The sequence below is a fragment of the Kwoniella shandongensis genome, chromosome 7 (assembly GCF_008629635.2).
Source record: "Kwoniella shandongensis chromosome 7, complete sequence".
In the NCBI taxonomy this organism is placed as follows: Eukaryota; Fungi; Basidiomycota; class Tremellomycetes; order Tremellales; family Cryptococcaceae; genus Kwoniella; species Kwoniella shandongensis.
This window is the reverse complement of record NC_089293.1, coordinates 1,366,679-1,391,424: the sequence shown is the minus strand read 5'-3', so window position 1 is coordinate 1,391,424 and position 24,746 is coordinate 1,366,679. Positions and strand designations below refer to the sequence as shown.

The 24,746-nt window shown below is 49.8% G+C and overlaps 8 protein-coding genes across 8 annotated transcripts; 4 read left to right on the top strand and 4 right to left on the bottom strand.

Annotated features, from left to right (window-relative positions):
- Window positions 1-137: 137 nt before the first annotated feature.
- CI109_104379 (uncharacterized protein) lies at window positions 138-1,852 on the top strand (the record flags this gene model as incomplete). The annotated part of the gene is made up of 3 exons (XM_032005374.1): window positions 138-427; window positions 559-1,472; window positions 1,539-1,852. 3 exons carry the CDS (start codon window positions 138-140, stop codon window positions 1,850-1,852), a joined length of 1,518 nt encoding a protein of 505 aa, XP_031860335.1.
- Window positions 1,853-2,167: 315 nt separating this feature from the next.
- CI109_104378 (uncharacterized protein) lies at window positions 2,168-5,340 on the bottom strand (the record flags this gene model as incomplete). The annotated part of the gene is made up of 10 exons (XM_032005375.1): window positions 2,168-3,632; window positions 3,690-3,870; window positions 3,932-4,216; window positions 4,276-4,387; window positions 4,440-4,537; window positions 4,596-4,733; window positions 4,801-4,927; window positions 5,008-5,098; window positions 5,159-5,166; window positions 5,272-5,340. The coding sequence occupies 10 exons, from the start codon at window positions 5,338-5,340 to the stop codon at window positions 2,168-2,170; spliced, it is 2,574 nt and encodes an 857-aa protein (XP_031860336.1).
- A 630-nt stretch (window positions 5,341-5,970) lies between these two features.
- CI109_104377 (uncharacterized protein) lies at window positions 5,971-7,987 on the top strand (the record flags this gene model as incomplete). Its single annotated transcript, XM_032005376.1, has 11 exons — window positions 5,971-6,023; window positions 6,108-6,468; window positions 6,529-6,632; window positions 6,690-6,750; window positions 6,812-6,913; window positions 6,963-7,066; window positions 7,138-7,411; window positions 7,466-7,545; window positions 7,604-7,621; window positions 7,681-7,864; window positions 7,925-7,987. The coding sequence occupies 11 exons, from the start codon at window positions 5,971-5,973 to the stop codon at window positions 7,985-7,987; spliced, it is 1,404 nt and encodes a 467-aa protein (XP_031860337.1).
- Window positions 7,988-8,152: 165 nt separating this feature from the next.
- CI109_104376 (uncharacterized protein) lies at window positions 8,153-10,029 on the bottom strand (the record flags this gene model as incomplete). Its single annotated transcript, XM_032005377.1, has 5 exons — window positions 8,153-8,179; window positions 8,238-8,347; window positions 8,452-8,727; window positions 8,859-9,094; window positions 9,164-10,029. 5 exons carry the CDS (start codon window positions 10,027-10,029, stop codon window positions 8,153-8,155), a joined length of 1,515 nt encoding a protein of 504 aa, XP_031860338.1.
- Window positions 10,030-11,013: 984 nt separating this feature from the next.
- CI109_104375 (uncharacterized protein) lies at window positions 11,014-13,319 on the top strand (the record flags this gene model as incomplete). The annotated part of the gene is made up of 3 exons (XM_032005378.1): window positions 11,014-11,726; window positions 11,820-12,485; window positions 12,581-13,319. 3 exons carry the CDS (start codon window positions 11,014-11,016, stop codon window positions 13,317-13,319), a joined length of 2,118 nt encoding a protein of 705 aa, XP_031860339.1.
- A 163-nt stretch (window positions 13,320-13,482) lies between these two features.
- On the bottom strand, window positions 13,483-18,204 carry CI109_104374 (uncharacterized protein; the record flags this gene model as incomplete). Its single annotated transcript, XM_032005379.1, has 18 exons — window positions 13,483-13,614; window positions 13,705-13,942; window positions 14,018-14,170; window positions 14,233-14,370; window positions 14,427-14,567; window positions 14,628-14,869; window positions 14,929-15,044; window positions 15,095-15,353; window positions 15,412-15,861; window positions 15,917-16,207; window positions 16,271-16,738; window positions 16,797-16,952; window positions 17,008-17,286; window positions 17,347-17,619; window positions 17,680-17,791; window positions 17,863-17,900; window positions 17,978-18,117; window positions 18,177-18,204. The coding sequence occupies 18 exons, from the start codon at window positions 18,202-18,204 to the stop codon at window positions 13,483-13,485; spliced, it is 3,654 nt and encodes a 1,217-aa protein (XP_031860340.1).
- A 453-nt stretch (window positions 18,205-18,657) lies between these two features.
- CI109_104373 (uncharacterized protein) lies at window positions 18,658-21,297 on the bottom strand (the record flags this gene model as incomplete). The annotated part of the gene is made up of 1 exon (XM_032005380.1): window positions 18,658-21,297. The coding sequence occupies one exon, from the start codon at window positions 21,295-21,297 to the stop codon at window positions 18,658-18,660; it is 2,640 nt and encodes an 879-aa protein (XP_031860341.1).
- Window positions 21,298-22,050: 753 nt separating this feature from the next.
- CI109_104372 (uncharacterized protein) lies at window positions 22,051-23,976 on the top strand (the record flags this gene model as incomplete). Its single annotated transcript, XM_032005381.1, has 6 exons — window positions 22,051-22,261; window positions 22,318-22,477; window positions 22,539-23,157; window positions 23,214-23,469; window positions 23,539-23,791; window positions 23,862-23,976. 6 exons carry the CDS (start codon window positions 22,051-22,053, stop codon window positions 23,974-23,976), a joined length of 1,614 nt encoding a protein of 537 aa, XP_031860342.1.
- Window positions 23,977-24,746: the final 770 nt, after the last annotated feature.

The window sequence follows — 24,746 nt, the reverse complement described above, 5'->3', positions numbered from 1 at the left end:
ACATCTTCCGCATTATGTCCTCCATCATCTTCTTCCATCCTCTTCGCCTTCAACGCAGCATGCTGCGATAGCCCCTTCTATTGACTCAGTATCACTTCCACGGACACTTCTCCCTTTTTATGCCTTCTTGGCTCACGATGTCATCCCCACCAGCGTTGGCTCCGGGTTTCGAACCACCCTCCACACCTACCTCCCTCCCTCGAATCATCACTACGACACCACAACGACAATCCACCAATACCCACAGTCGTCGTCCATCCGGATCATATGCGTCTCCGATCGATATCAAGCCGAAATCACCGGCTGCGAGGAGGATGAGTATGACAACTACTTCACAAGCGGCTTCATTGAGTCCGGAGAGTGTTGGTGAGAAGGTGGTTGGGAATTTGCAGTTGGTTCTGGCTGGTATCGTTTCGAGCTTGATGTTGTGAGTGTGACAATTTGTAGCAGGCATTCAACTCGACCCGCTCGTTGCCTATTCCCAATCTCGCTACACGGTGTGCTTCATATATGGTAGTAATCTTCTACAGAAAGCTAATCTGCTATCTCACCCCGCAGAACCGGCATCATGTACTCTATCGTCTATCAAACATCCCTCGACACCTCCCAGATCCACCACCACCATCTCCCACACCGTGCACCATACTTCGCTCGGAAGTCGAACCTCTTCAATACCGTCTTTGTCAAGCGTGCATGGGGATGGACATCCATTTTGTACCTCCTACATCTCTTCACCGCTCCTCAACTCACACGTGCCTTAGCTACGACCACTGGCGGAGTAGGATCACGTACTCGACGATTCGGAGTATGGTTGGTCGCTACGCTTTTCTGGGCATTGTTCGCACGATGGTTGTTCGGTGCAGGACTAGGGGATAGGATTATCGCTCTTACGGGGGGGAATTGTGCTTTGGCTTTACCGAAAGAAATCGATATCAACGTGGCGAGAAATACATTCTCAACATTGTTCACTTCAGGTGTTTCAACATCAACTTCGACAAAAGGAAATGGACAATTATATCTTCCTCTACCCGGGAAATTCTGTACCGGTACACCTCTGACTCCTTCGACATTCCCGGACTTGTTCAACCTCCTCCCTTCATCAGCGGTCGGAGCGATTCAGGGCCAAAAACCAACAGACGATCATGTTTCCCTACAAGCGTTGCCGAGACCTAGATGGCACAAGGGATTCGACATCTCAGGTCATGCGTTCCTCCTCACTCTCAGTATCATGATCTTGGCCAGAGAATTGGAACCGAGTTGGAGGTCATTGATCGCAAAGAGATCGAACGTGACTGCCAACCGAAAGTCAGCGAGGAGGGAAAAGATTGTACACGAGGAGGAGAGGGGTTGGCTTGGAATTGCCCATGTTGTGGCGACGGTATTGGGAACGGGATTGACTGGTATTTGGTTATGGATGGTAGTCATGACGGCGGTGTATTTCCATAATCCACCTGAAAAGTTGTCAGGATTGGGTGAGTACCTCCCTTACCTGGTTCTGCTTCGATCTCACGTTGGCTGATTCAGAACCCTTTGCACAGCACTCGGTCTCTTCGCATCATTCATCATCAATACTCTCATCCCAACCTCTACACGATCTTTATCGCCTTATGACCCAACGACTACCACCAACACAACTTCATCATCAAACTTCAAATCGTCATCGTCCACGCCGATCAGACCACTGTCTTACTCTTCGTTGTCGGATGAGAATGCAGCGAGAAGAGGGGCTATCGTCGATGATGGGGTCATATACGAGACAGAAGAAGAGGAAGAAGAAGAAGCTGGAGTGGAGGATTCGCCCTCGAGAAGAGTATTGGATAGGAAAGGGAAAGCCAAGGCGAAGCTGGAGTAAGCGTGTCTGCGGGCGAAGTAGTGCATGAATGGCCCGGTGACAGTCATCTAGAGGAAGTAAGAACTCGTGGAATTCAAGTATAGTAACCTGATGAAATCAACCTAAGTATGCATTTACCCCATCTTCAAAACCTATTATATACCCAATCATTTCATCATAACCTATTCGGTTTATTCTTTCGCTTGACTATCCAAAACCTATAAAGATCTAAATATCATATTTGGGTATGCGTACTTCCTATTCTAATCACATAATCAAACCAGATTTCTTACGCTCGTACAATCATCGACACCATCCTCCATACAAATCCACCCTTCAAATCAACGATCCCTGTCCTTGACCCCCTTGACCTCCTCCTTGACCGAACATCCCAAACTGGTTCATACCCTGCTGCTGCTGCTGCTGCTGTTGCTGTTGTTGTTGTCCTTGCTGACCATGTTGATTCTGTGCCGCAAATGGTGACCCCCCTCCGAACGCGCCTCCACCTCCAAATGCTCCCGCTCCAGTCTGTTGACTCCCCAATCCATTTTGACCTACCGATCCGAACATTGTCGATTGTCTGAACGGATTCGGACCACCAGTCATTTGACTGGTCAATCCGGGGAAACCGGTAGATTGAGGTTGAATACCTCCCAATCCACCTTGCCTGTTAGGCGAAGCGGCACCTGCGCCAGGAGAGGCAGCACCTGGTTCTGAAATAGGCGGTAGGTTCTCCAATAACTGACTACCGAAACTTGAGGTAGGTTTGAATGGTTTGATGGTCGATCCTCCATAACCTGTTTGTTGCGGTTGGAGGAAAGCACCGGTGGGTTGAGAAGAGAGGGAGGTGGCAGTCGTGCCGGTAGGAGTTGAATTGATCGATCCGAATTGTGACAATGGGTTACTGTTACTCGTTGACGAAGGCGAAGTCGCATTGTTACCGTTTACAGACATTGAACCGAGTTGAGAAAGGAAATCGTTGTTGTTGGAACTTGGTTTGTTGTTCACAGCGAAAGCACTGGCGATGTCAGACATAGCACTACCTCCGCCGAGACCGTTAGATTGTGCTTGTTGTGGTTGTTGCTGCTGCTGCTGTTGTGGTTGCTGCTGCAATTGTTGGAAGTTTGATTGTCCATTGAGACTTCCTCCCCATGGCGAATTCATACCGCCACCCTGCTGGTTCATACCGCCCATCATGAGCTCATGCATACTCGGTCCCTTTGGTTGTTGCGGTACCGGCGGGACCGAACCTTGAGCCGGTGCGAAGGGGTTCTTTGATCCGGTAGCTTGAGCAACGAGCGGTTTCGGACTAGTCGTAATAGCTGGTGTGGAACCTGGTCGTTGTATTTGTCCGAAACCATTGACACCAAAGTTGTTGGCTCCGGCATTCTGCTGCTGTTCTTGTGGTCTGAATGGTGAAGCCGGTTGAGACATGGCACCGTTGTGCAGGCCAGTATTTTGCACCATCATGCTTTGTCGAAATGGGTTCGCGCCGGTCTGTTGCGGTTGCAGGAAACCAGTCTGTTGCGGCTGTTGAGCCTGAGGTTGCATAAAGCCTGTTTGTTGTGGCTGTGGCTGTACGAAACCTGTCTGTTGAGGACCGAGCCCAAAGACAGGTTGTTGTTGTTGACCGAACGCCATTGCCCCTGTCTGTTGTGGTTGAAGGAATTGTTGTGGCTGCTGTCCCGGGAAGCCAGTCATTTGAGGCTGCATGAACCCTGTCTGTTGAGGCATCATCATTGATTGACGGAAGGGGTTGAATTGAGGTGACTGATGCATCGTCATCTGAGCGTAATTCGGTCTGACGGGGATCATTAGCTTGATTGAATATACATGCCACTCATCTGTCGGTACTTACTGTTGTGCCGGTCCCCCGAACATGGTCGGCTGGTGGTCGGACTGGATGGAGTCGAAGAAATCTTGTATCTTTTGCGAAGCGCCTGGTGGAGCTGACGGCGCGGTCGATGAAGGCGGTGCAGCGACCAGCGCACTGGATGATGATGCGGCAGGCTTAGACTCCTTCGGAGCTGCGGTTTGACCTTCAGAAGAAGAGCAGTTCAATTTCCACTTTATATTATGACTCGTTTCATTGATACTCACCTGCAGGTGAAGGGGTTCTTCCTGGTCCTTTGCCTTCCACAACGCCCAGACTTCTCTTATACTCCAGCCTGTTGTTCTCGAAATTCGGATCATTTAGATATTCCTCTAAAGCCTTAACCAGTCCAGTTGGAGCGTGCTTGAGATTTGGTACTGGCACATTCACGACGTTGTGCAACTTTCTCGCAACTCCCAGGAAATCGACTACGCGGTCGGTCTGCTTGATGAACGACTTATATATGTCGAAGGATTCCGTGGCGTCAAACTTTGACATTTCGAAGTAGTGTTCTGCAAGGGGATTGACGTAAGTCTTTGACACCTGCGCGCAAATCGGGACCCATGCTCACCAAGAATGTTACAAACGCCCTCATTGCCGGCTTGGAATAGCACCAGGAGATCTTTGACCAGCATTCGGAAAGCCAGAACAGTATTTTCGTCTCTCAAATCATCGTCGTAAAACTAAAGTATTGTCAGCTGCACGTCTCGGCCATTCTTAGGCGCAACAGCTCACCTTGCACTGAATCAAGCTATCCAAGATCTTCTGCACCTGCTTCACTTCCCTCAGGAGTCCCTTCTCGACAGGTAGATGTCGTAATCTTCTAGCTTTAGCTGCACAACGACAAAGGTCAGTCTACCAGCCCGCCTCACAATTGACTTGTTCACTCACAGTTCGCTCCCTGTCCATCGCTACGCCTATTCGACTCCGTCTGCACTCGCACAAGATCATGTTTAATGTCTTTGAACGCCCTAATTCTCGCATCGAGGTAGCTCGCATATCCTCCGATACTAGAAGGAGGCGAATAGCCTGCGAAGGGGAAGAATTATCATCAGAACAGGCCTTATCGGAGTCCATAGAAAGAGAGACGGCTCACCCTCGAAATGTTGACCATTTACACCCCTCAACTTCAGGATGTCCGACCGAGAAAGCACATCAAGCAACTGATCTGTAGAGCCAGATCTGATCATCTGGTGCAAGGTGAGAAGCGCCTTGAAAACGACCTGTGTGAGATAGAGAGGAGTATTTCAACGGTTAGCTGTGTTCCGAGTCCTTGATAGGACAAGATGGAGGTGGTACGCACAACACCGTTTGATTCCCTCAATCTCAAAGATAGCGAACGGATGATGTCGGTCAATGATGCGTCCTCAGAATAGGTGGCGGCGATGAGGACGCTGTTTAGTCTGTCAGTTTGCGAAGCGGGCAAGGGGTATGCGTGACACAGAGATACTCACTCGACATACTGTAGATAGGATCAGTGGATAACATGATCAGCACCTGAAATTTAGACTGGATGACGACAAAGACGGGGAGATGCCATGGATAAAATGATTGGCTCAAGACTCACTTTCGATTTTGGGGGTGCATTCTTGGGCTTACAAGCCAGCTTGACAATCTTATCCATGTTATGTGACATATTGATGTCCTAATCTATGTTGATCCGGGACGAGAGGTGTACGTGACACAGAGTGATAGGTCTATCTGGCGAGATTCTGATGATGTAAGGTGGTGAGGCGAGGGTGCTGATATGTATATCGTTGTTGTTGTCGTGGAGTTTTTGAACGACCGAGACCGTAGAGGTGGATTGCACGCTTAGATCGCTGTCTGTTTACAAGTGGAGTGAACAACTGCGGGGCTCAGATGTGGGACATCAAGCACACCAGATGGATGCTTTGATCGCGACGGGTTGTGATTATGTCAGATTGACTTCGCTGCACAATGGTGACCAGAGTGCTTAGTGATGGTGGACGATTTGAAGATGATGTATTGAGGATGGAACAGGACGAGGTGACGTTGATGTCAGAGGGGGGGGAGAAGGGGGAGATGTCATGGCGCGGGAGGCTGCATAGTGCAACGGTGAGTGAGCGGGATCAAATCAATTCAAGGGAAAGTATCCACGTGGTTGCCGTTGCATGTTAACACTTCGCCGACCTCCACCTCTCAACATCAGTCAACGTATCTACTCACCCCGCTTCATCATTGTCGATCATATCAGGTCCTTCCTACTGGTCATTTCTTACTATCATCTAGTATCGCCTCGCTCAGGATGGACGTCGACAATGAGACGAGCGAGAAGCTCGCTTCCATCACTAGTATCTCGTGAGTTACTCCCGCTCCCTGCTACATCGCGTCACGGTCAACCTGCCTTCCTCGTTGGTTCTAACGAGACGTGTCTGGATCCAGCAATCAGAGAGAACGTATTACTGCGTACCTCTCCCTGTTGTCTGCAATTCTCTCGCCATCACCCACAACCTCTTCAGATTTGATCACATTTGGTCGACACTTCACCACCTCCACTTCGATGGCAACCGTGGTCGGTCGTCGTGTTCTCGGCGCATATGTCACCGCCCTTTGTGCGGGTACGACCCTGCCTCGCACGGGTACTGCGGCGCTTTCCCTCGACGAGGAAGGATCAAGTGATGTGGAGAAGTGGGATGCGATAGGCAAGGAGGCTTTCAATGGCACCAAGGGAGAAGAGGTCAGAAGAGACGTTGTGGAAGGGGTACTGGGACAAGGTGGTATTAGTGGCTGGTGTGATGAGCAGGTGAGCGGAGAAAAACTCGTTCACACATCTAGGGGGAAAGTCAACTCAATCACTGCGCAGATAACCGTACTTCGACATCTCCACTCCCACCTCTTACAACTCGAGGAAGACTGGCTCGGGGCGGCCAAAGCGTTGATGCAGATTCCGTTGGAGGGCACTTCAAGGTCAGTTGATTTTATTACTTCGAAATTGGAAGGAGAAACGACTGAATCCCGTCTCAGACTCATATCTGATGAAGAGAAGCTCGCCGTGTATATGAAGATCGTTCGACTTCTCCTCGAGGTCAGCTCATAAGTATTTCTCGTTTCCATCAGGAAGAGAAGCTGACCTGTCCGACTCACAGTGCGGAGAATGGGGTCAGGCTCAGACATACTTTTCACGAGCGTCGCTGCTCATCCACACAACGACAGACAAAGAGACAAACCTTTCTTTTAAGTTGTCCCAGGTGAGCCGACAAAGATGCCGCTAGGAATTTTCGGCTGACGTCTATTCAGGCTCGATTATTTGACTTCTCCGCTAGGTTCAACGAAGCCGCTCAACGATATCATGAGGTCAGCTTCGAGTCTGCCATTGACGAAGAAGATCGAATGCAGATGTTGTAAGCTTTAGCTCATTTTTGACTTGACCGTTTTTTGCAATACGGGGAAGCTGATTCTGCTTTCACCGTAGGAAAGCGGCGGTCACTACGTCCATCCTCGCTCCTGCTGGACCACAACGTTCTCGAATTCTCGCCACGCTGAACAGAGACGATCGAGTTCATACCGCTCTTCATCCTTCACTCTCTACGATGTTGAGAAAGATGTTACTGGAGTACATCGTGCGACCGGAAGAGGTGAAAGAATTTGAGGAAGGGTTGGAGGAGCATCAGAAGGCGAAGGTGGAAGGAGGAGGTACGGTATTGGAGCGAGCTGTGAGAGAACATAACGTGGGAGCTTGTGGAAAGGTGAGTACGCGAGGATTCACGTCAGAGGTGATAGGGCTGATACATTGCCTTTAGGTCTACGATAATGTCAGCTTCGAAGCGCTGGGAGCAATCCTAGAGCTGGATGCCGAAGCTGCTGAGACTACAGCAAGGAGGTGAGCTGAGGGTGACGCAGTGTGACGGACAGCTGACATTAGTTATGTATCTTAACAGAATGATTGAACAAGGGCGGTAAGTCAGATAGAATACGACTTTTCAAGTGCACGGGATCTGACACGCTTCATCTGCAGACTCCGAGCATGGATTGACCAACCTCTGCATCTGCTCTACTTCGAGTCTCGTACAACGCATGATACCGATGCGGATGCGCAAGGAACAGCTGGAGGTCTGGGTGTTGTCAAGGAGGAGAAAGAGATCGAACCTGTCAGCTGGACAGAAAGATGGGACGATCGTATCCGAGCGACCAGTATCAAAGTGAGTGGAGCGAAAATGGATTTCATACAGAAAGAGGATTGATAAATCGTTTCTGAACAGGTTGAGACGATTGCCGAGACGATCCAACAGAGAGGACTGATACCGACCGTACCAGTGTCATGAATACCGCACTAACGACCGATCGGTGGACATTGTATTATAGGTGACTCCAAGGCCAAGGAGTAGATGTGTACATATAACATACATGAAGAGCGTCATTTACGAAAAGAGTCAAAGAGGAGCTAAATCGAAGTGGTATAAAGGTGGTTCATTGTCTTCCTGACACTTCTAAAGATCGGCGGTAGCGAGAACGTGCTATAAAAGAGAGCCCTGTCAGCTGGCTAACACATCAGAGACTGGAGGTCGCATTTACCACTTCTTTTGCGTCTTGGCCGTATGTATCGCGGAAAGCGGCGACGTCGGCAGTAAGACACAGGGTATGTTGACACGATCCACCGGTGACAAAGTAAGTTGGGACGGTATCTACCGCGTCAAAAACAACATCAGCCTTGTGTTACTTCCAATGACGAACAGCGAGAAACATGGAAGGTTGAGGTATGGGTAGTAGATGATGGAATATTACTCACTCCCATTACCATTGACGAAGTGTGCCAATAATCTACTTGATCTGGGGTGGAATGTCCAGATCGCGCTCTGTGGCGAACCGAACAAATCAGAGGTCACACTCGTATCGAGAAGTCGAGCAGGGTCTGTCCCATCGCCAGAAGTTGCGGGGAGGTTGGGACGCGAGAGGAGTTGAGAAACGGACGGGTTGGCGGCTGGGTCGCCCGAATTGTTAGGCAGGGAGGCGAGGAAAGGATGGGCGACGGCGTTGATATAGATATGAAGGAGACCGCTGGCATCTGCGCGGGGAAGAATCAACTAAACAACAATCACTTCGAGATATGAGGTACAGAGGCAGGATGCCAAATAGGGCGGAATAGTGGTGAGACGCGAGAGGGGAAAGAACGTGTGGCGAAGGAAGGACACTCACCAGGCCATGCCATTCCGATATTTGCATAATTGCCACTGCCAGACCCCAAATCGCCATTATCACCACCATCCCTAACTGCATTTCGCCTTCGCGGAATCGCTCCTAGGACTTTACGAGGACCGGAAAATGCGCCGTCATCGCCAGTGGGGTTGGGTACAATCTCGAATGGTTCAGTAAGAGGGGTAGAGGGTGGAAGTAGGATAGATAGTGGTGGGAGGGAGAGGTCCATGCTCAACCTGGCATCACGAAAAGGGAAGGATCAGATTTAGTATTGTCCAAGAGGGAGTGGCGTGTGTTTCGCTTACAGATCAGTACCCGCGTTGCTATTGGGCATAGTGACGGGTCCCATATCGCTCATATCGTCTGGATTCCGCATTCGCATTGAATACCTTTTCCTACTTGCAAGGACATTTGGACCGCCATTGAAAGAGCTATCATCGTCGCTATTGTCAGTTGTCGGATCGGTGTTTCCGGTGGTGTCGGTGTCAGTTGTCGGATTGGTGTTTCCAGTGGCCCCAGTGTCAGTTGTTGGGTCGGCGTTACCAGTGGTATCAGGGCTGGTAGCGGTGGTAGTATTGTCTTCACTGGACTGGTTTTGTGTACCGTCGTTGGTATCGGTGCTGGGACTGTCTGGGGCTGCAGCATCACTCTGACCCTGAGTTTGGTCATTGGTATCTTGAGCTTGTGTGCTTGATCCGTCGTTCGTGTCGGATCCGTCATTGGTACTATTGACTTGACTGGTATCGTCTCCACTCCCACTAGCAGGTCTGGCAGCCAAAGCAGCTGGATTGGCACTCCTTCTGGCTTTGTTGGCGCTTGATCTCCTAGTGGGTGGAAGTGGTCCCAAACCTCTCTTCAATCTCTCGGCATTTGTCCCAAGTCCTTTACCTTGGGTGGTAGGCACTACTCCAACACCTCCATTTACACTAGCACTAGCAGTAGCCGTCGCACTAAAAGTTGCAGCACTTGCGAGTGAAGGTGAGAGAGGCGAAGGAATGGTTGGCGATGAGAAGTGAGGAGAGGGGACACTGCCCAAAGATGGTGAGAGCGAGGGGGAGAGAGTGGCGGAGAATGTGGCGGAGAACGTGAGTGATGGGGAGGGAGGGGGAGAGTCGATGACGTAGGCTGAAGCGGAGGACAGGGCAAGTAATGGGAGGAGACCAATGAGCATTTTGGGCATGTCGTTTGAGAATTCTTGGGTTTTCGGTCGATTAAGATGGTAAAGCACGGGAGTTTTCTTTTGGTGCTCCGAACGGTATTGGCGATCGTCAATGAGTTTTGTGTAGCCGTGTATCGAGTTTGGTTGGGCTTGAGGATGCGAAAGGTTAGGGATAGTTTCTGGGATCGATTGGTGTCCTTGTCGTTCCGATTATACTTGGTTTAGGTCAGTGTTTTTGCACAGTGATTATAAGGGTTTGAGTGGTTGAAAGAACGGAAGGAAGATGAAAGTATTGTGACAAATCCGGATCTTATATACACTTTCTCTGGCCGCGATCAGAGAACAGCATCGCTATTGCTGTCGTCAGCGAAGCGAACAACTTGTAAATACTGGTCATGGTTTGGCCTGGGATATCGAGGGCAGGCTCGTCTGCTTGTCGTGCCGTCGGTGGTCGGAATTGAAAGTCAGAGATAACGGGGCCGGACATCAGCGCCACGTTGGAGAAAAAGGCCTTGCTGACACCTGTCTGTACAAGGCATGTGCATTGCTTTGACATTGCGCAAATTATCAGAGGAATCAACTGCCCGTGATGGTCAATACGACTTATTTGTCTCGTGATACATTTTCGCCGCCAAAGTCAAGGTCTACATGTACATAGCTGGCTAAAGTAAGGCAAGTCAATATCACCGGGGTACCCTTACTCATATCCCATTGAGGTGGTGTTAACGCAACGTGCCATTCTCTTCCCAATAATTACCCTCAAGAGGCTATGACCTTTGGATCAACATGCATACCCTCCCATGCAAGGCAGCGACTAAAGCAACAAAGATAACACTGACTGCCACTCATCACGTGATACTGAATTCGCCACCCAGTGTCAGGCAACTCGCTCGCGGCAACGTTTCCTAACCGCTCTCAACAACAATGATAATGCAACTATCCATGCTGACAAACTACTCTATATGCAGTTGCTCACCTCACTCAGCTTAGAGTAATATGACAACTCCTTCACAGATCCCAAATCTGTATTCGCTCATCTTATCTATCTATCCTGCCACCACCACCATCACCATCACAGACGACGGGGACGATTTCATCGATCAATCTCCTGGACAAGAAACGGATTGGCGTTTAGGCGAGATTACAGTAGATTGGGTTGATTTCACACGTGAGAAGAGCTTGGATAAGAGAGAAGGGATGTCACCCCGTTCGTCTGGAGAGTTCTCAGCTCAGAACGGTATCAAACCTCGCAAGTCGGGATCATCAGGAAGGACAATTCCTGGATCTGGATCAGGTGTTGGTTCACCTTTCTCCAAAGGTACTTCGAGCAAGAAATCCCACCCTAATGGGTCAACAACGGATCCCGACGCTCTTTCACTCCAACCTCTCTTAGCCCATTTCCCAGGCCCGAACCCCCTCGACTCGTCATACGCTCAAGGTCTGTCCGAACTAGGTCGAGGTGTAGTTCACCTATTCCGTCATGCTCCTCCACCCAACTTGATCGCGGCACTGGACGCACATCCAGTCGGAGAGGGAAGTTCGAGCAAACATAATTTGCAAGAGGGAGGTGAATGGGCGGGTGACAAGGCCGAGGGGGAGGATGGAAGTCTGATAGCCATCTTGGCGGTACCGGCTTGGATGAGACCGGCCGACTTTCTAGAATTTATCGGCGGTTGGAGTACTTGTTTAGAAGGTGTGAGGATGATAAGGTGGGTGTCATGAGGGTCAGACGACGAAGACAAGAGCATTTAGCTCCACATTTGGTGCGTAAGTGTGGATTGTGCTGATGAGGATACCCGTAGGGAGGCAACAACGCCCAATCGATCGATCGTATTACTAAAATTCCGCGACCCACTCCAAGCAGCCGACTTCCTTGTCATCTTCACCGGTCGAGCATTCTCCACCCTCGACGCTCGAGAGACCTGTCATCCTATCCGAGTCCATCATCTTGTACTTCACAAAGTTGACTCGGAGTCGTTACCTTCATCCAGTACTGCTATCCCCGCTTTTCCACCTTCAGTCTACTCTTCACGAGTTCGCGAACTGCCATCACTGCTTGGTGGTGTTCCGCCAAAGAGCGTTTACGAATTGCCTTCGTGCCCTGTTTGTCTAGAAAGACTAGATTCTACTGTCACGGGTCTGGTCACTCTCCCCTGTGCACATACCTTCGATTGCGATTGTCTACGAAAATGGGGTGATTCTCGATGTCCAGTCTGTCGACTCTCCCATCTCCTCCTATCGTCATCAGCACACCAACAACCGAATCACTCGCACGAAATTACGAGATTGACGAGATGTTCAATGTGCGATAGTACAGAGAACAATTGGATCTGTGTGGTTTGTGGTGTGGTCGGTTGTGGGCGGTATGAACCGGGAAAGGGACATGCGAGAAGACATTGGGAAGAGAGCGGTCATGTTCTGGCGATGGAGCTGGAGACGCAACGGGTGTGGGATTATAAAGGTGACAAGTGAGTGTCAGTGGTTCATCAGCCTGATCATATCTGTGTGGTTGCTTTGGCACAAGACTTCCTTCCATGCTAATGCTGGTTGTCTTTTGCCGTAGTTACGTTCATCGACTCATCCAAACTCGTAATGATGGCAAGCTGGTCGAACTCCCTTCAGCATCATCTCTCGTCACTCCCTCCGTCCCACGTGTTCTCCCTCTTGGCTCACAGCCGACTCCCGAGCGCAACCGTTCCAGCGGCCCCCCCACCTCATCTCCCAATTCCGATGATCGATCGAACACTCGTCGTTCTGCGCCTAGCAATACCAATGCGGACGCGGGACCTTCTTCAGGTGACATCGACAAGATCTCAACTATCGAATCGATCACACTTGAATACTCTTATTTGCTGTCGAGTCAACTCGAATCGATGCGTCAACATTATGAGAAAGAACAATCTTCTCTCTCTTCTCGCTTAGCAGAGCTGGAGACGACTTGTGATCGATTGAAAGTATTAGAGGGGGCTGAAAAGGCTAGGGAGAAAGCTGAACGTAAAGCCGTTCAAGCGATGGACCTCTCGAGAGGCTTACAGTCTTCTTTAGCACAAGAAAGAGCCATGACGCAAGGTCTGTCGGAGAGAGTGAAAGCTTTGGAAAGACAAAAAGAGGAGGCGGAGAGGGTGAAGAAGGAGAAGGAAGATGAGGTGAAAGGGTTGGAGGAGACGGTCAGAGATTTGATGTTCACTCTAGAGGCGGGATTGAAGGTTCAAGAAGCGGGAGGAGAAGGAGGCGAAGGTGGTGATTTGTTGGTGGTACCACAAGCGAATGGGAAGAACAAGAACAAAAAAGGGAAGAAGTAAGTAGCAAAGACAAATTATAACCAGCATCCATTGTACGTATTCGAAACCAATAGCATTGTCCATACTATCATGTATGTATACAACATATGCAACGACCATCTACGAACACCAAAACCCAAGACGAGACAATCCAACGAACAACTCAAATGCGGCGACGGGTAGTCTATCTCACGGCGAGAGGCGCTCTCGGAGCAGCAGCTGCACGTTTCCCCTTACCCCCAACTGCTGTCTTTTCTTGCGAGTTCTCTTTATCTTCCGAGCTATGTGTGGCGTTATTCGACCGTCTCTCCGTTCTCTACCACGACGAAAACCCATTAGTATCAGCGGACTTCCCTTTGCTTAGATCGCTATGACGATGGAAGGGAAGAAGGAATTGCGAACTCACCTCGACCACACTTGTACCATCCCTAAACCTTGCTTTGAACAATACATTCGCATTTGTGAACAACCCTTCTTTCAGCGAGACGACAATGAATTGACTGCCCTTGAACCGGTTTCGGAATAGTTGGCCGATATGTTGTGTATGTTGCAAGTCCAAGGCAGCGTCGATTTCGTCGAGAATGTACATCGGGGCGGGTTTGAATTGCAGTAAAGACATGATGAGCGAGAGCGCAATGAGTGATCTGCGAAAGGACGAGTGTCAGTGAAAGCCATGACAACGGCCGTAGTCTATTGTGTGAGTTGACTTGATCACGCACCGTTGTCCACCACTCAGCTCTGTCAAGCTCGCCTTCCAAACACTACCCAATCGAACCTTGACTTCCAGACCCTGTGTAAGATCCTGACCTTCAGGAGGCTGAAGTTTCGCAAAGTTTCCCGGTAACAATTCCTCAAAGATAAGACCAAAGTCGCTGAAAGACAATAGAAAATGTCAGCTTGCCCTTTGCGTATTCGTCGTACGAGTTTCGCTTACCCGTTGACCTTCTCCCAAGTCTTGGCCAAGGCATCGCGCTTGTATCGGTCTAGTTCGACAATAGTATCCTCAATCATCGACTTGTCCTTCAAGACAGTCGCCATCATCTTCTTCAAAGCTTGCTCTTTCTTCTCGACACTGTAAATCGCCCTGTCAGTTTATTATCTTATGAAAGTTTGCAGCCATCCACTCACTTGTCAATCATGTTCATGACCTTCGTGTTGATCTTTCTCCCCATACCCTTCTGCTGTGCCTCGAGCTCTCTACACTGATCTCGGGCTTGATGAAGGTTTACGCCGTTGAAGTCATACGGTGTGCTCGGTTTACCGAAGAACCTGCAGCAGCACTTGTTCAGCTTCGCCGCTAGGCCCAGATCACGGATGGCTGATACCCACTGATGCTCTTCCAGGATCCATGGGAACTGCTTCTCCAAGTTCTCCTTGTGTCCTTCAGAGGCCGTCTTCTCCTTGGCGACGAGACCGACATCATGGTCAAGCTGCTTCAAGGCGAGCTCTGCGTCCACAATCTCCTGCTTCTTCGCTTTGAGATCATGTTCCAGGTCAGTCAACTCGTTGTCGAATGCGACAAGGACAGCTCGTTCAGCCTTGAGCTTGGCTTCAGCTGCTTTGTGATCGTTCTGCAATCATATATGTCAGTTGACTAGAATGCAATGCTAGAAGAGCTCAGACGACTGACCTGTTGCACCTTAAAGGTTTCCTTTAAAGTTTGAAGCTCAACCTTGCTCTTTACTTGAGCAGCAATCGCTTCATCAACTTCAGCCCTGGCAGCCTCAAGATCGCTCTCAAGTTGTTCTACAGCCGTCATCAGCGTGTACTCTTATAAGTGATTGGGGAGCACTTACGAAGTTCGAGCTCGGCAGTCTGTACCTCCTTTTGCCTGGTCTTGACTTGTGTCGTCTTCTTCCCCAACTCCTTCTTCTTATTCGCAATGTCGGCCTTGATCTCATTCAACTTTGAGTCCTTGTTGTTCTTGAAATCCGCCATCTCTTTCTCCAGCCGTTTGCAGTCCGCCGAAGCTTGCTTCTGTTTCTCCTTGGCTTGTACCACAACTTCTTTGAACTCGACGACGGTCTTTCTAGCAGCCTCAACCTCGCCAATAATCTGAGATCACATTGTCAGGAAAGCACAGCCCGCCGATAAACGATACACAATGACTTACTTTGGTTGCATTACTACCGTTGACCTGCTCCTCGAGTAGTCGCACTTCATGCTCCTTCAAGTCCAACTCTCGCTTGTCCTTCTTGAACTGATCGATCACCTTTTTCGCTCCGTTCAACTTCTGCGAAACCTCCTGCAACACAACCTTATGCTCCGCAATCTCCCGCTCGATCGCTCTCAGCTCTTGCACCTTGACAAGTATACCGTTGGAGCTAGGTGCAGCACCACCCGAGAGCATACCGGAAGGGTCATAGACGTCACCTTCGAGGGTTACGGATTTTACGCCAATGTTCTTGTTGAATGTGACGGCTTGCGCCGCTTGTTTGTCGGCACAGATGAAGGTATCACCGAATACGTAGGCCATGGCAGCCGAGACATCATCTGAGTAACCGACGAGGTCCAAGGCGAGGTTGGCTTTGCCAGGAGCGATTTGCTTTGCTGCAGCCAATTTCTGTTGTCAACATGTCAGCCAGGATTACGACTAAGCGAGACCAGCTCAAGCTTACTTCGGCAGACATCTTGAAAGCATTGATCTTGTTCAGGGGAATGATGGTCACTCTCTTCCTCAGTTTTCCCTTCTCGAGCAGTTGAGAGCCAACCTTCTCATCCTGGACCACCACATTGTACAGCTTTCCACCTGCGCAGATCTCCAGAGCGGTGGAGCTCTTGAAATTGGCTTGATCAAGATCGATCAATGTTGCTACGAGACCCTTCACCTTCCCACGGTCGAAGTTGGGCTCGGGATCAGAGTATGAGAAATCGATTGCAGCTAGACGAGATTTGAGGACATCCCGTTTCTGGTTTTTTGTGTATACCGTCAGCATGTCCACCGGCGCTTCGATGTTCAGGTTTAGACTCACTTCTAACAGCTCAGTGATTCTAGATTGGTGCTTTGCTTGCGTCTCCATGAGTTCGCTTTCTTGACCCTCGTCCCAACCAGCGCTCTCCACCTGTTTCTTGAGTTTCTCAACGGCAGCCCGCTTCGATGCCAGTTCTTTGATCAGACCTTCCCCTTCCTTCTTTGCCTTCTTCGCTCTGGGCTCCTTCTCCTTCAACTCCTTCTCCGCTAGTCCGATCTTGACTTTCGCTTGCTCTGCTTCCGTCCCTGCAGCCGCGAGACGCGCTTTGGCTTCTGCCAGTTGACCAAGATAACCACCTGCACCTTCGTCGTCATTCTTGTTCGACGATAAACCGGTAATAAGGGAAGAGAGGAGTTCTTCAAGCTTGGCGAGCTCTGCTTGACCGGCGTCATAGGCGGATTTCAAGTCACTGAAAGCGGCTGTTTCTTTGGTTGTTTGAGATCGTTTATCATCCAAGGATTTGGCAAGCTACACATAGGAGACTGTTCAGCCAATAGTGTGGTCTGAGGTCAAGGGAGAAACTCACCTCTTTCACCGCGCTCTTTGCGGTGTCCACACGCTTCACATCGTCTTTCAGTGTACCTTCCTTGATCTCGATCTGGGTTTTGACCTTGACCAACTCTCTCTCGAGAGTGTTGACTGCGTCTGTCAAACCTTGTACCTTGCCTCCTTTGGCCATTTCCTGCGCCGTCCGTCGTCAGTGCACTGAAAGCTGAACGTTTTATTGTTCAACTCACCTTTTCCCGCTTCTTGTGGATCTCAGCCAACTCCTTCTCCATACCCTGACATTCCCTACCGCCTCGAGCGACATCTTCCTTTGCTACATCGATATCTCTCTTCTTCTTCTTTAGGCTTTCTGCAGCTTTGTCCGCCTTTTCCACCGCCAGTGTCCACTCGTACGCCTTGACGAGACGTGTCAGACGTTCCAGCTCAGATGTCGCCTTTTGGTATTCGAGATATGACCGCTTTTCGGCTCTTAGTTTTTCCAACTTCGGGTCAATCTCCTCCTTCAGTAACTGTATCATCATGTATTAAATCAGTCTGCGCTCTTCCAGCTAGTAAGTCATGTAACTCACACTTTCGATTTCCTCAACCTTTTTGTCCTTCTTTGTCATTGTCTTCATCGCCTTGTCCTTCCTCTCTTCGAACATCCTCGTTCCAGCAGCTTCCTCCACCATGCCCAGGATCTCTGCAGGCTTCATGTTCAAAACTTTTGTGATCTTGCCTTGCATGATGAGGAAATTGGGGTTATTGATATTGAGCTGGACGGACTGAAAGAGATTTTGAAGAGCTTGGAGCGTGGACTTGTGTCCGTTGAGAAGATATTTGGAGACGTTTCCGACGGCGATCTTTGCACGAACAAACATGTTAGTCGGGCGAATTTGGCAGATAATTTTCATGACACTTACTTGTCGAGTGACGGTGATTTGAGGAGTATTCTCGAAACCCAGCGGTGATTTTGATCGATCCTGGTTGTTGAAGACGATGGTGACTGAGGCTTTCGTCACGCCTGCTTGTCCACTACGAAGAACCTGTCAGCACCACAGACACGGTAGGCTTGACTGTATATGTCCGTTTGTGGTTCTACTCACCGCTTGTAAATCAGGTCCATCAAGTTATTCGCTCGAACCTGTTTGAAGCGGATCATGTCAGCTTTCGGTGCTGTCGTGCGATGAGCCTTGTGTACAGAGCAGAAGAGTAGCTCACCGACTGCATGTTTGTGATACCCAACACAAAACATATCGCATCGAGGATATTTGATTTTCCCGAACCGTTCAGACCTGTGATAGCATTGAAGGATTCGTCGAATCCTGAAACTGTGGTTCGGACGGGGTACGACTTGAAGCCTATGCATCGCCCATCTTAGCTGCGGTCTAACAGCCCGTAGAAGATCCTCAAGACTCACCGTCAAGGATGAGCTCCTCTATTCTCATTGTGTCAACAAGACCTCGAGGGTAAACTGGAGGTCTTTGTCAGTTGTTGCGGGTGAGAGTCGGATGCTCTTTGAGTTGCTACACGTGTTACAGCCGTCCAGTGGATCTTGGCGGCGGTGAATGAGGGTATAAGATCTACAAAAAGGTTATCCAGTGCTTAAGTAGCTTGTAAGAGTTGATGATGTTTTCTCCTCCTCGTCGCGTAAAGTTGTGTTTTGAGCAGAACAGGAATCAGCAGTCGCGTGTCGCCGCTCACTGTTGACAATAACAACACTTTGATCCATTTGCTCCCGTCTGTCGAGTAATATGCCACGTTTATTTGATGATGACGGTCCACTATCACATGCATACAGTGGTCATTGCTCTCGTATGTGCGGATATTCTACCAATACATCGGGTCTACAGCTACTTTTGAACCACTTCTCAACAATGGCTCTGCAATGCAAACGTAGCTTAAGGCTCCCAGTTCTCACTTGGGGTAGCGCCATACGCCGTCTCGGTCCCCTTCGGAGGGAAACGGGGGTCCTTCTCCCATGATACAGAGTAGTGTCTCTTCCCGCTCCCAATTTCTTCTGATACTCCTGGTAGAACGACTTTTGCCGTCGTGTTTGGTGGGACCTGAACGTCTACCTCGAGTTTATCACCTTGGATCTTCCATTCGCACGAGACGAGACCGTAAGGGGATTGAAAGCTTGTCGAAGCTGAAGTTATGGTTCCACCAGGTCGTGGTTGAATTGAGATCTCTTTCCATCCAGGTGCCACGGGTGAGAGTCCACCAACCACAGAGTGAAGGAAGGACGCGACGGATCCAAGAGCGTAATGATTGAAACTGGTCATCTCACCAGGGTTGATCGTCCCGTCTGCAAGCATCGAATCCCACCTCTCCCAAATCGTGGTGGCTCCCAACAAAACTGGTGACAACCACGACGGACAGTCGCGAGCTTGAAGCATTCGATAAGCGTGATGGAGAAGATCGGCTTTGGCAAGTGCATGTAAGATGATGGGAGTTCCAGCGAATCCGGTCGCGACCTTCCAGTTGTCCTTTTCCACCAATGTTGATAGTCGTGAAGCCCATCCGGCTGGGTAGTCACGAGAAGGTGATTCTGGAAGGATGTCGAACTGTAGGAGTAATGCTAGGGCGGTCTGAGTGTCGGAAAGAGCACGACCGTTGGGCGTGATGTATTCCGCATAGAAGGCTTCTGTCATCGAAGTAACTTGTTCGGCGTACATCTTGGCATCCTCCTCTTTACCGATGATGGCAGCGATGCGCGAGAGAGTTCGAGTGGTATGGATGAGATACGCGTCGGCGACCAACATAGTGTCTGTCGGTGCGTCACCAGGAGCATCAGGAGGAGCTTTGGGAGCCAACCAGTCACTGAGCTGGTATTGATCGGGATTCCAGAGACCAGTCGAAGCGCGAACCACACCTTTCTCGAGCCAAAGCGCTCCCGATGCGTACTGTTCCTTCAAGATATCGATGTCTCCGAACGCGGTGTAATGGTCCAATGGAGTGAGAACAGTCACGTCACCCCAAACAGCGAATCGCTGGTTGTGGAAGTCGTCCAGGATATCGGGTACCGTCACTGGAACGTTTCCGTCAAGGTTAAGCTGATCGACATAAACGTCTTTGAGCCAGCTCTTGAGGAAACCGCTGGAGTCAAAAAGGTAGTTGAAGGTTGGCGAGAAAACCTGGATATCACCTGTCCAACCCAGCCGTTCATCACGTTGAGGGCAGTCGGTGGGTATAGAGATGGTATTGCCAATGGTACTCCAGACGACGTTTTGATGCAGTTTGTTGATCAACGGATGTGAGCAAGTGAAATGACCGGTCCGTTCCATAGCCGAATGTGTGACGATACCGGCGACATCAGTGAGCTTGACATCCGGCCATCCTGTGATCTCGATGTATCGGAAACCATGAGATGTAAATTTCGGCTCATACCCGGCGACCTTACCACCAAGGATGATTCGCTCGGTAGCTTTAGCATGACGAAGGGGTCGTACACCCAATTCTCCATGTTCGAGTACCTCGGCGTGTCGTATGATGAGCTCGCCGCTCGAAGGAGGTTCTGACAGGATGCGCACGATACCAGCGAAGTTTTGTCCGAAGTCGATGACGGTCTTACCGGAAGGCGTGGTGATGATCTCGATGGGAGTTATGCGATCGACCTCTCTCACGGGGGGCGATTGACTTGCCTGGAGCTGTGCTTGAGGTGTCGAAAGAGTTTCAGCTCGTTGCCAGTCATCTTCACTTCTGTTGTCGGTCCAGTCGTCTTGTAGATTTGAGTCGAAAATTTCGCCGTTCTGGATTTCCGAGTTGACAATTGCTCCGTATTTCCATTCCCACTCCGGTCCTGTAGCTGCCACGACCTTTCCATCGATCACAACCTGTGCGATGAGTGCAGGTCGTTCACCGTAGTTGTTTCTCTTTCCGCCTCGGAAAGCCAATCGTCCAGCATACCATCCTTCCCCTACCCAGGCACCGATGATGTTCTCCTGACCTGATTTGATGGTTTCTGAGACGTCAAAGGTTCGGTACACAAGGTGATGGTGATAAGAGGTCCAACCAGGAGCGAGATACTCGTCTCCGATCCGTTTACCATTCAACTCTGCTTCGTACAAGCCCAAAGCAGTAATGTACAGACGAGCCTTGCTGAACTTGGCAGGCGCTTCGAATACTCCTCGAGTTCGGAAGGGTTTTCTCGGCCTCGCAGCATCCTGCTTCTCGCAAGTGACGGGTACAGCATTCCAATCTTGAGGATCCAAGCCGGCCTCGATGTCGATGTCACTCCAGGCTGTCGGTGAGTTTTGCTGATCGTAGCTCCTTACTTGGATGTGAGCTGACTCTTGACTCTGGAGGGGACTTGAGGGCCATTGTACCAGGACGGACTGACTGGATTCGATTCGATAGGTCTCTTCGGCCTTCTGTTCTTCTCCGATTGGTTGCCTGACTATTCGCAACTCGTATGCTGATTGGATCCAATCGCTAACATCGCCTTGAAACTTCCAGCTCAATCTCGGTTCCCGCTCCTCGATGCCGAGCGGGTTTTGATAATGTTCACACTGAACCCGTGATATCGTAACTGAGGACATGGTGTTCTGGTCAGGCGATTTCGCGGTGTTGAGGGTTGACAGTGAAAGAACAACATTGATATCTTTGATTCGCCTGAAATGTTGATAGATTGAGTGGGACCGGTCGATTGCAGGAACGTATCTTGTCTAATCTCGCTACATCATCGCACCGACACGAATTGCCGAACAGCTGTTCTTAGCATGTGATGTGACTGCGGTTTTCCGGAATCAAACACATAATGACGAGAGGTCTGGAACGAGTTGTATCAAAACAGTCACCGATCAACATAAGATTAACGTCAAGACACGAGTGGTAACTGTACCTTTTGCGTAAATCGGTTACATCACAGAGCCGTTATCGCACCCACCGCACGCCGTTCTTACCGGTGGAGGTGGATACCGTATGTACTGTACCTTCTCTCGTATGGCAGCTCTAAATGCGTTCTGAAGCCTCAGCTGCTGTATATTTTTGTTTTCTCCATTTTGACTATGCTGCAATCTAGTTTAAGCGATCCTTGGCTCTTCGTAAAGGAACGGTACATGTATATTCCGTCTAGACATGAATGACAGGTCTCCTGCTCCGGCCGATCTTTGCTACCCCTTCGCTAGACCGGTGTAAAGACACCGCCAAGCAGATGCCGCTTTAAGACTGTCGATCATTACGCCCACCCGTGGGGTACTCCATAAATAAGCTCAAGGAGCCCCCTCTCTCCACGATTTTATCTTTCTTCATCAACATCTTCACTTTGTTTGTATCCCTCATACCGAAGCAAGATGACTACTTATCTCGAGGACGACAAGATTAACTATGACCACCACGAAGGTGGTCACAATGAGAACACCGCAGTCAGCGAGGCAGCCGCCAAGGGTCAGATCGCCTCTGGTTATGAAAACCTCTCGATCATCGGGACTATCAAACATTTCAAGATGGCCTTTGCGGTTTGCTTTGCTGCCACTTTCGCCGCCGCCACAGACGGTTACCAAAGTGAGTCTTCGATCTTTGTGTAGCCTAATGAGTACTGACGTATGGATGTCATATAGTCGGTATGAACGGAAACATCATCGCCAACGCAGGTTTCGTTGAGCAATTCGGTACAACCTTTGACGCCACGGGAAAGAGAATTCTCTCTGCCCCTGTCCTTACCGCAATTGGTACGATCCAGTCTGTGGGACAGATCATCGGTATGACCACACTTCCTTTGTAAGTTTTCAACTTGTTGCGTTGGTCTTGCCTGGACGTCCGCTGACTAGTTGTGCCACAGTATTGCTGCTAGATTCGGCCGAAAGCCTGCCATGTACCTTCTTTGGGCTATCCTCGCTGCCAGTGTGCTCTGCGAGACCCTCGCTCGACAATGGCAAGTCTGGTTTGTCGCCAAGCTCTTCTCGGGTATCGGAGTTGGTTCGCTTCAATTCATCACTCCGACCTACGTTTCCGAAATCTCTCCTCCCCGAATCCGTGGTATGCTCTTAGTACTGTACAACTTCTGGTTTAGTGTCGGCAGTTTCTTCGCACCTATCGCTCTCCAGATCATGTACAAGACCCAGCCTCTCAACTACCGAACTCCTATCTACACCCAGTGGGGCCACATCGGACTCATGCTGGTCATTTACATCCTCCTTCCCGAGTCTCCCGCATGGTACGCCAGCCGAGGCAATGAGGTGAAGGGAAAGAAGGCTTTGCAATTCATCTACCGCGGAGTTGATGGATTCGACACCGACGCTCACTACGAAACTATTGTCCGAGGTATCGAGCACGAGAAGGAGGTTGCAGTGCAGCTTGGCAGGACATCGTGGACTAGCATCTTCCGAGGTACCGACGGTTTCCGAACCATTGTGTCCACCTGGGCGCTTTTCAGTCAACAGCTCTTGGGTCTTACTCTTGTGAGTATTCTCTTGACAAATATTACTCCTTTGAGGTGGTACTAACGCTCCTGTAGTTCTACACCTACAGCTCTTACTTCTTTTCGTCTGTTGGTTTCGCCGATCCCTTCTCAATCACCTGTATCACCAACGGTATTCAACTCGTGGTCATCCTCATCGTTGTCGTCACTGTTGACAGATTCGGTCGACGAAACCTCTGTTGTGGCGGTCTCAGCACAATGGGTTTCTCCATCGTTTTGATCGGTATTTTGGGTGTCGTCCCCGCAAACAAGGCCACCAAGTCTTTGCTTGTCTTCTTCTCTTGTATTTACAGTGAGTTGCACTCCCATCCCGCCGTGATCACGATCATCTTTCGCTGAGCTCAGTGTCCACTTTAACCAGTTGTCGGTCTTCAATGCTCTGGTTCTACCGGATGGGGTTACGTTGGTGAAATCTCCTCTCAACGACTTCGACCCCACACAGCTGGTTTCGCCGCCGCTCTCAGTTGTGTCATGGGTGTCATCATGAACGTTCTTGTCCCTTACATGCTCAACGCAAACGAGTGGAACTGGGGTCTTAAGACAGCCTTCTTCTACGCTGGTATCGGTATCCCCTTCGCCGTTGGGTCTTGGTTCATCATTCCGGAAACTACTGGGTGAGTTGCCGTTTGCGCCATATAAGTAATAGATTACAACGCTGACATGCACTGTTCTTGTTATTTTCAGCCGTACTTCCGCTGAGCTCGACGAGCTCTTCGAGAACAAGGTCAAGCCTTGGAGGTTCCACAAGACCCAGACCTCCCTTCAACGAGTCGTCGAGGCCGAAAAGGCTCGTCGTTAATCGTGTTCCGGAGACATGGAATGAGCAAAACATTTTATTCATTCAACAAATCAAGTTTTTTTAGCCAAGTATTCGCTACGGGATGGGTTTTGATAGGACATGTCTTAGTTCTGTAGTTTCAGGTTTGCCACAGTAGTTTGATATGCCACTTTAGGTAGCACGATATGCAACTTGTCGGATTTTCTTCACCAGTGTTTACTAGCTGCCTTTCTTGTCATGCTCATTAGTGTTAGCCGTGAACAGCTTTCGGAACAGATCCCGTAACATACTGTATGGGGAAGAGCAGGAGTACCCACCATTGGCTTCCGATCAAGACGGATCGTGGAAGCCACTCAATCGCTTCAGTTTGTGAATGCCAACAGCGTCCTTGCGGCCGCTCAAGTTCCGGCTATTCAGACATAACGAGATCGTAGGGTATCCACCAAGCCACTGATAAAGTAAATTGTCGTAATCGTGCTGTAAACGTTTATCACCCCAATCTCGAGATGATGCCGAGATTTTTGTCCGCAGTTGCCGCTCAAGCCGCAAACGATCATTCTCGCGCTAGGTTGCCGTATGCATCATGTGCTCTTTGCCTCAGCAAACGATAACAAGTGTGCAGTGTCTTTCTCTCGGACGAACAATTGTACCGATTCTGTGACTCAATCTATCTCGTTATGTATGATGACTTGGCCCGAAAAGAATCACCTCGCTTTCGGCCAACCACACCGGTTGATCTTCGGATGCGAGTCAAAGTCGGACAATAGCAAGCGTGATCAGCTGATGTGATG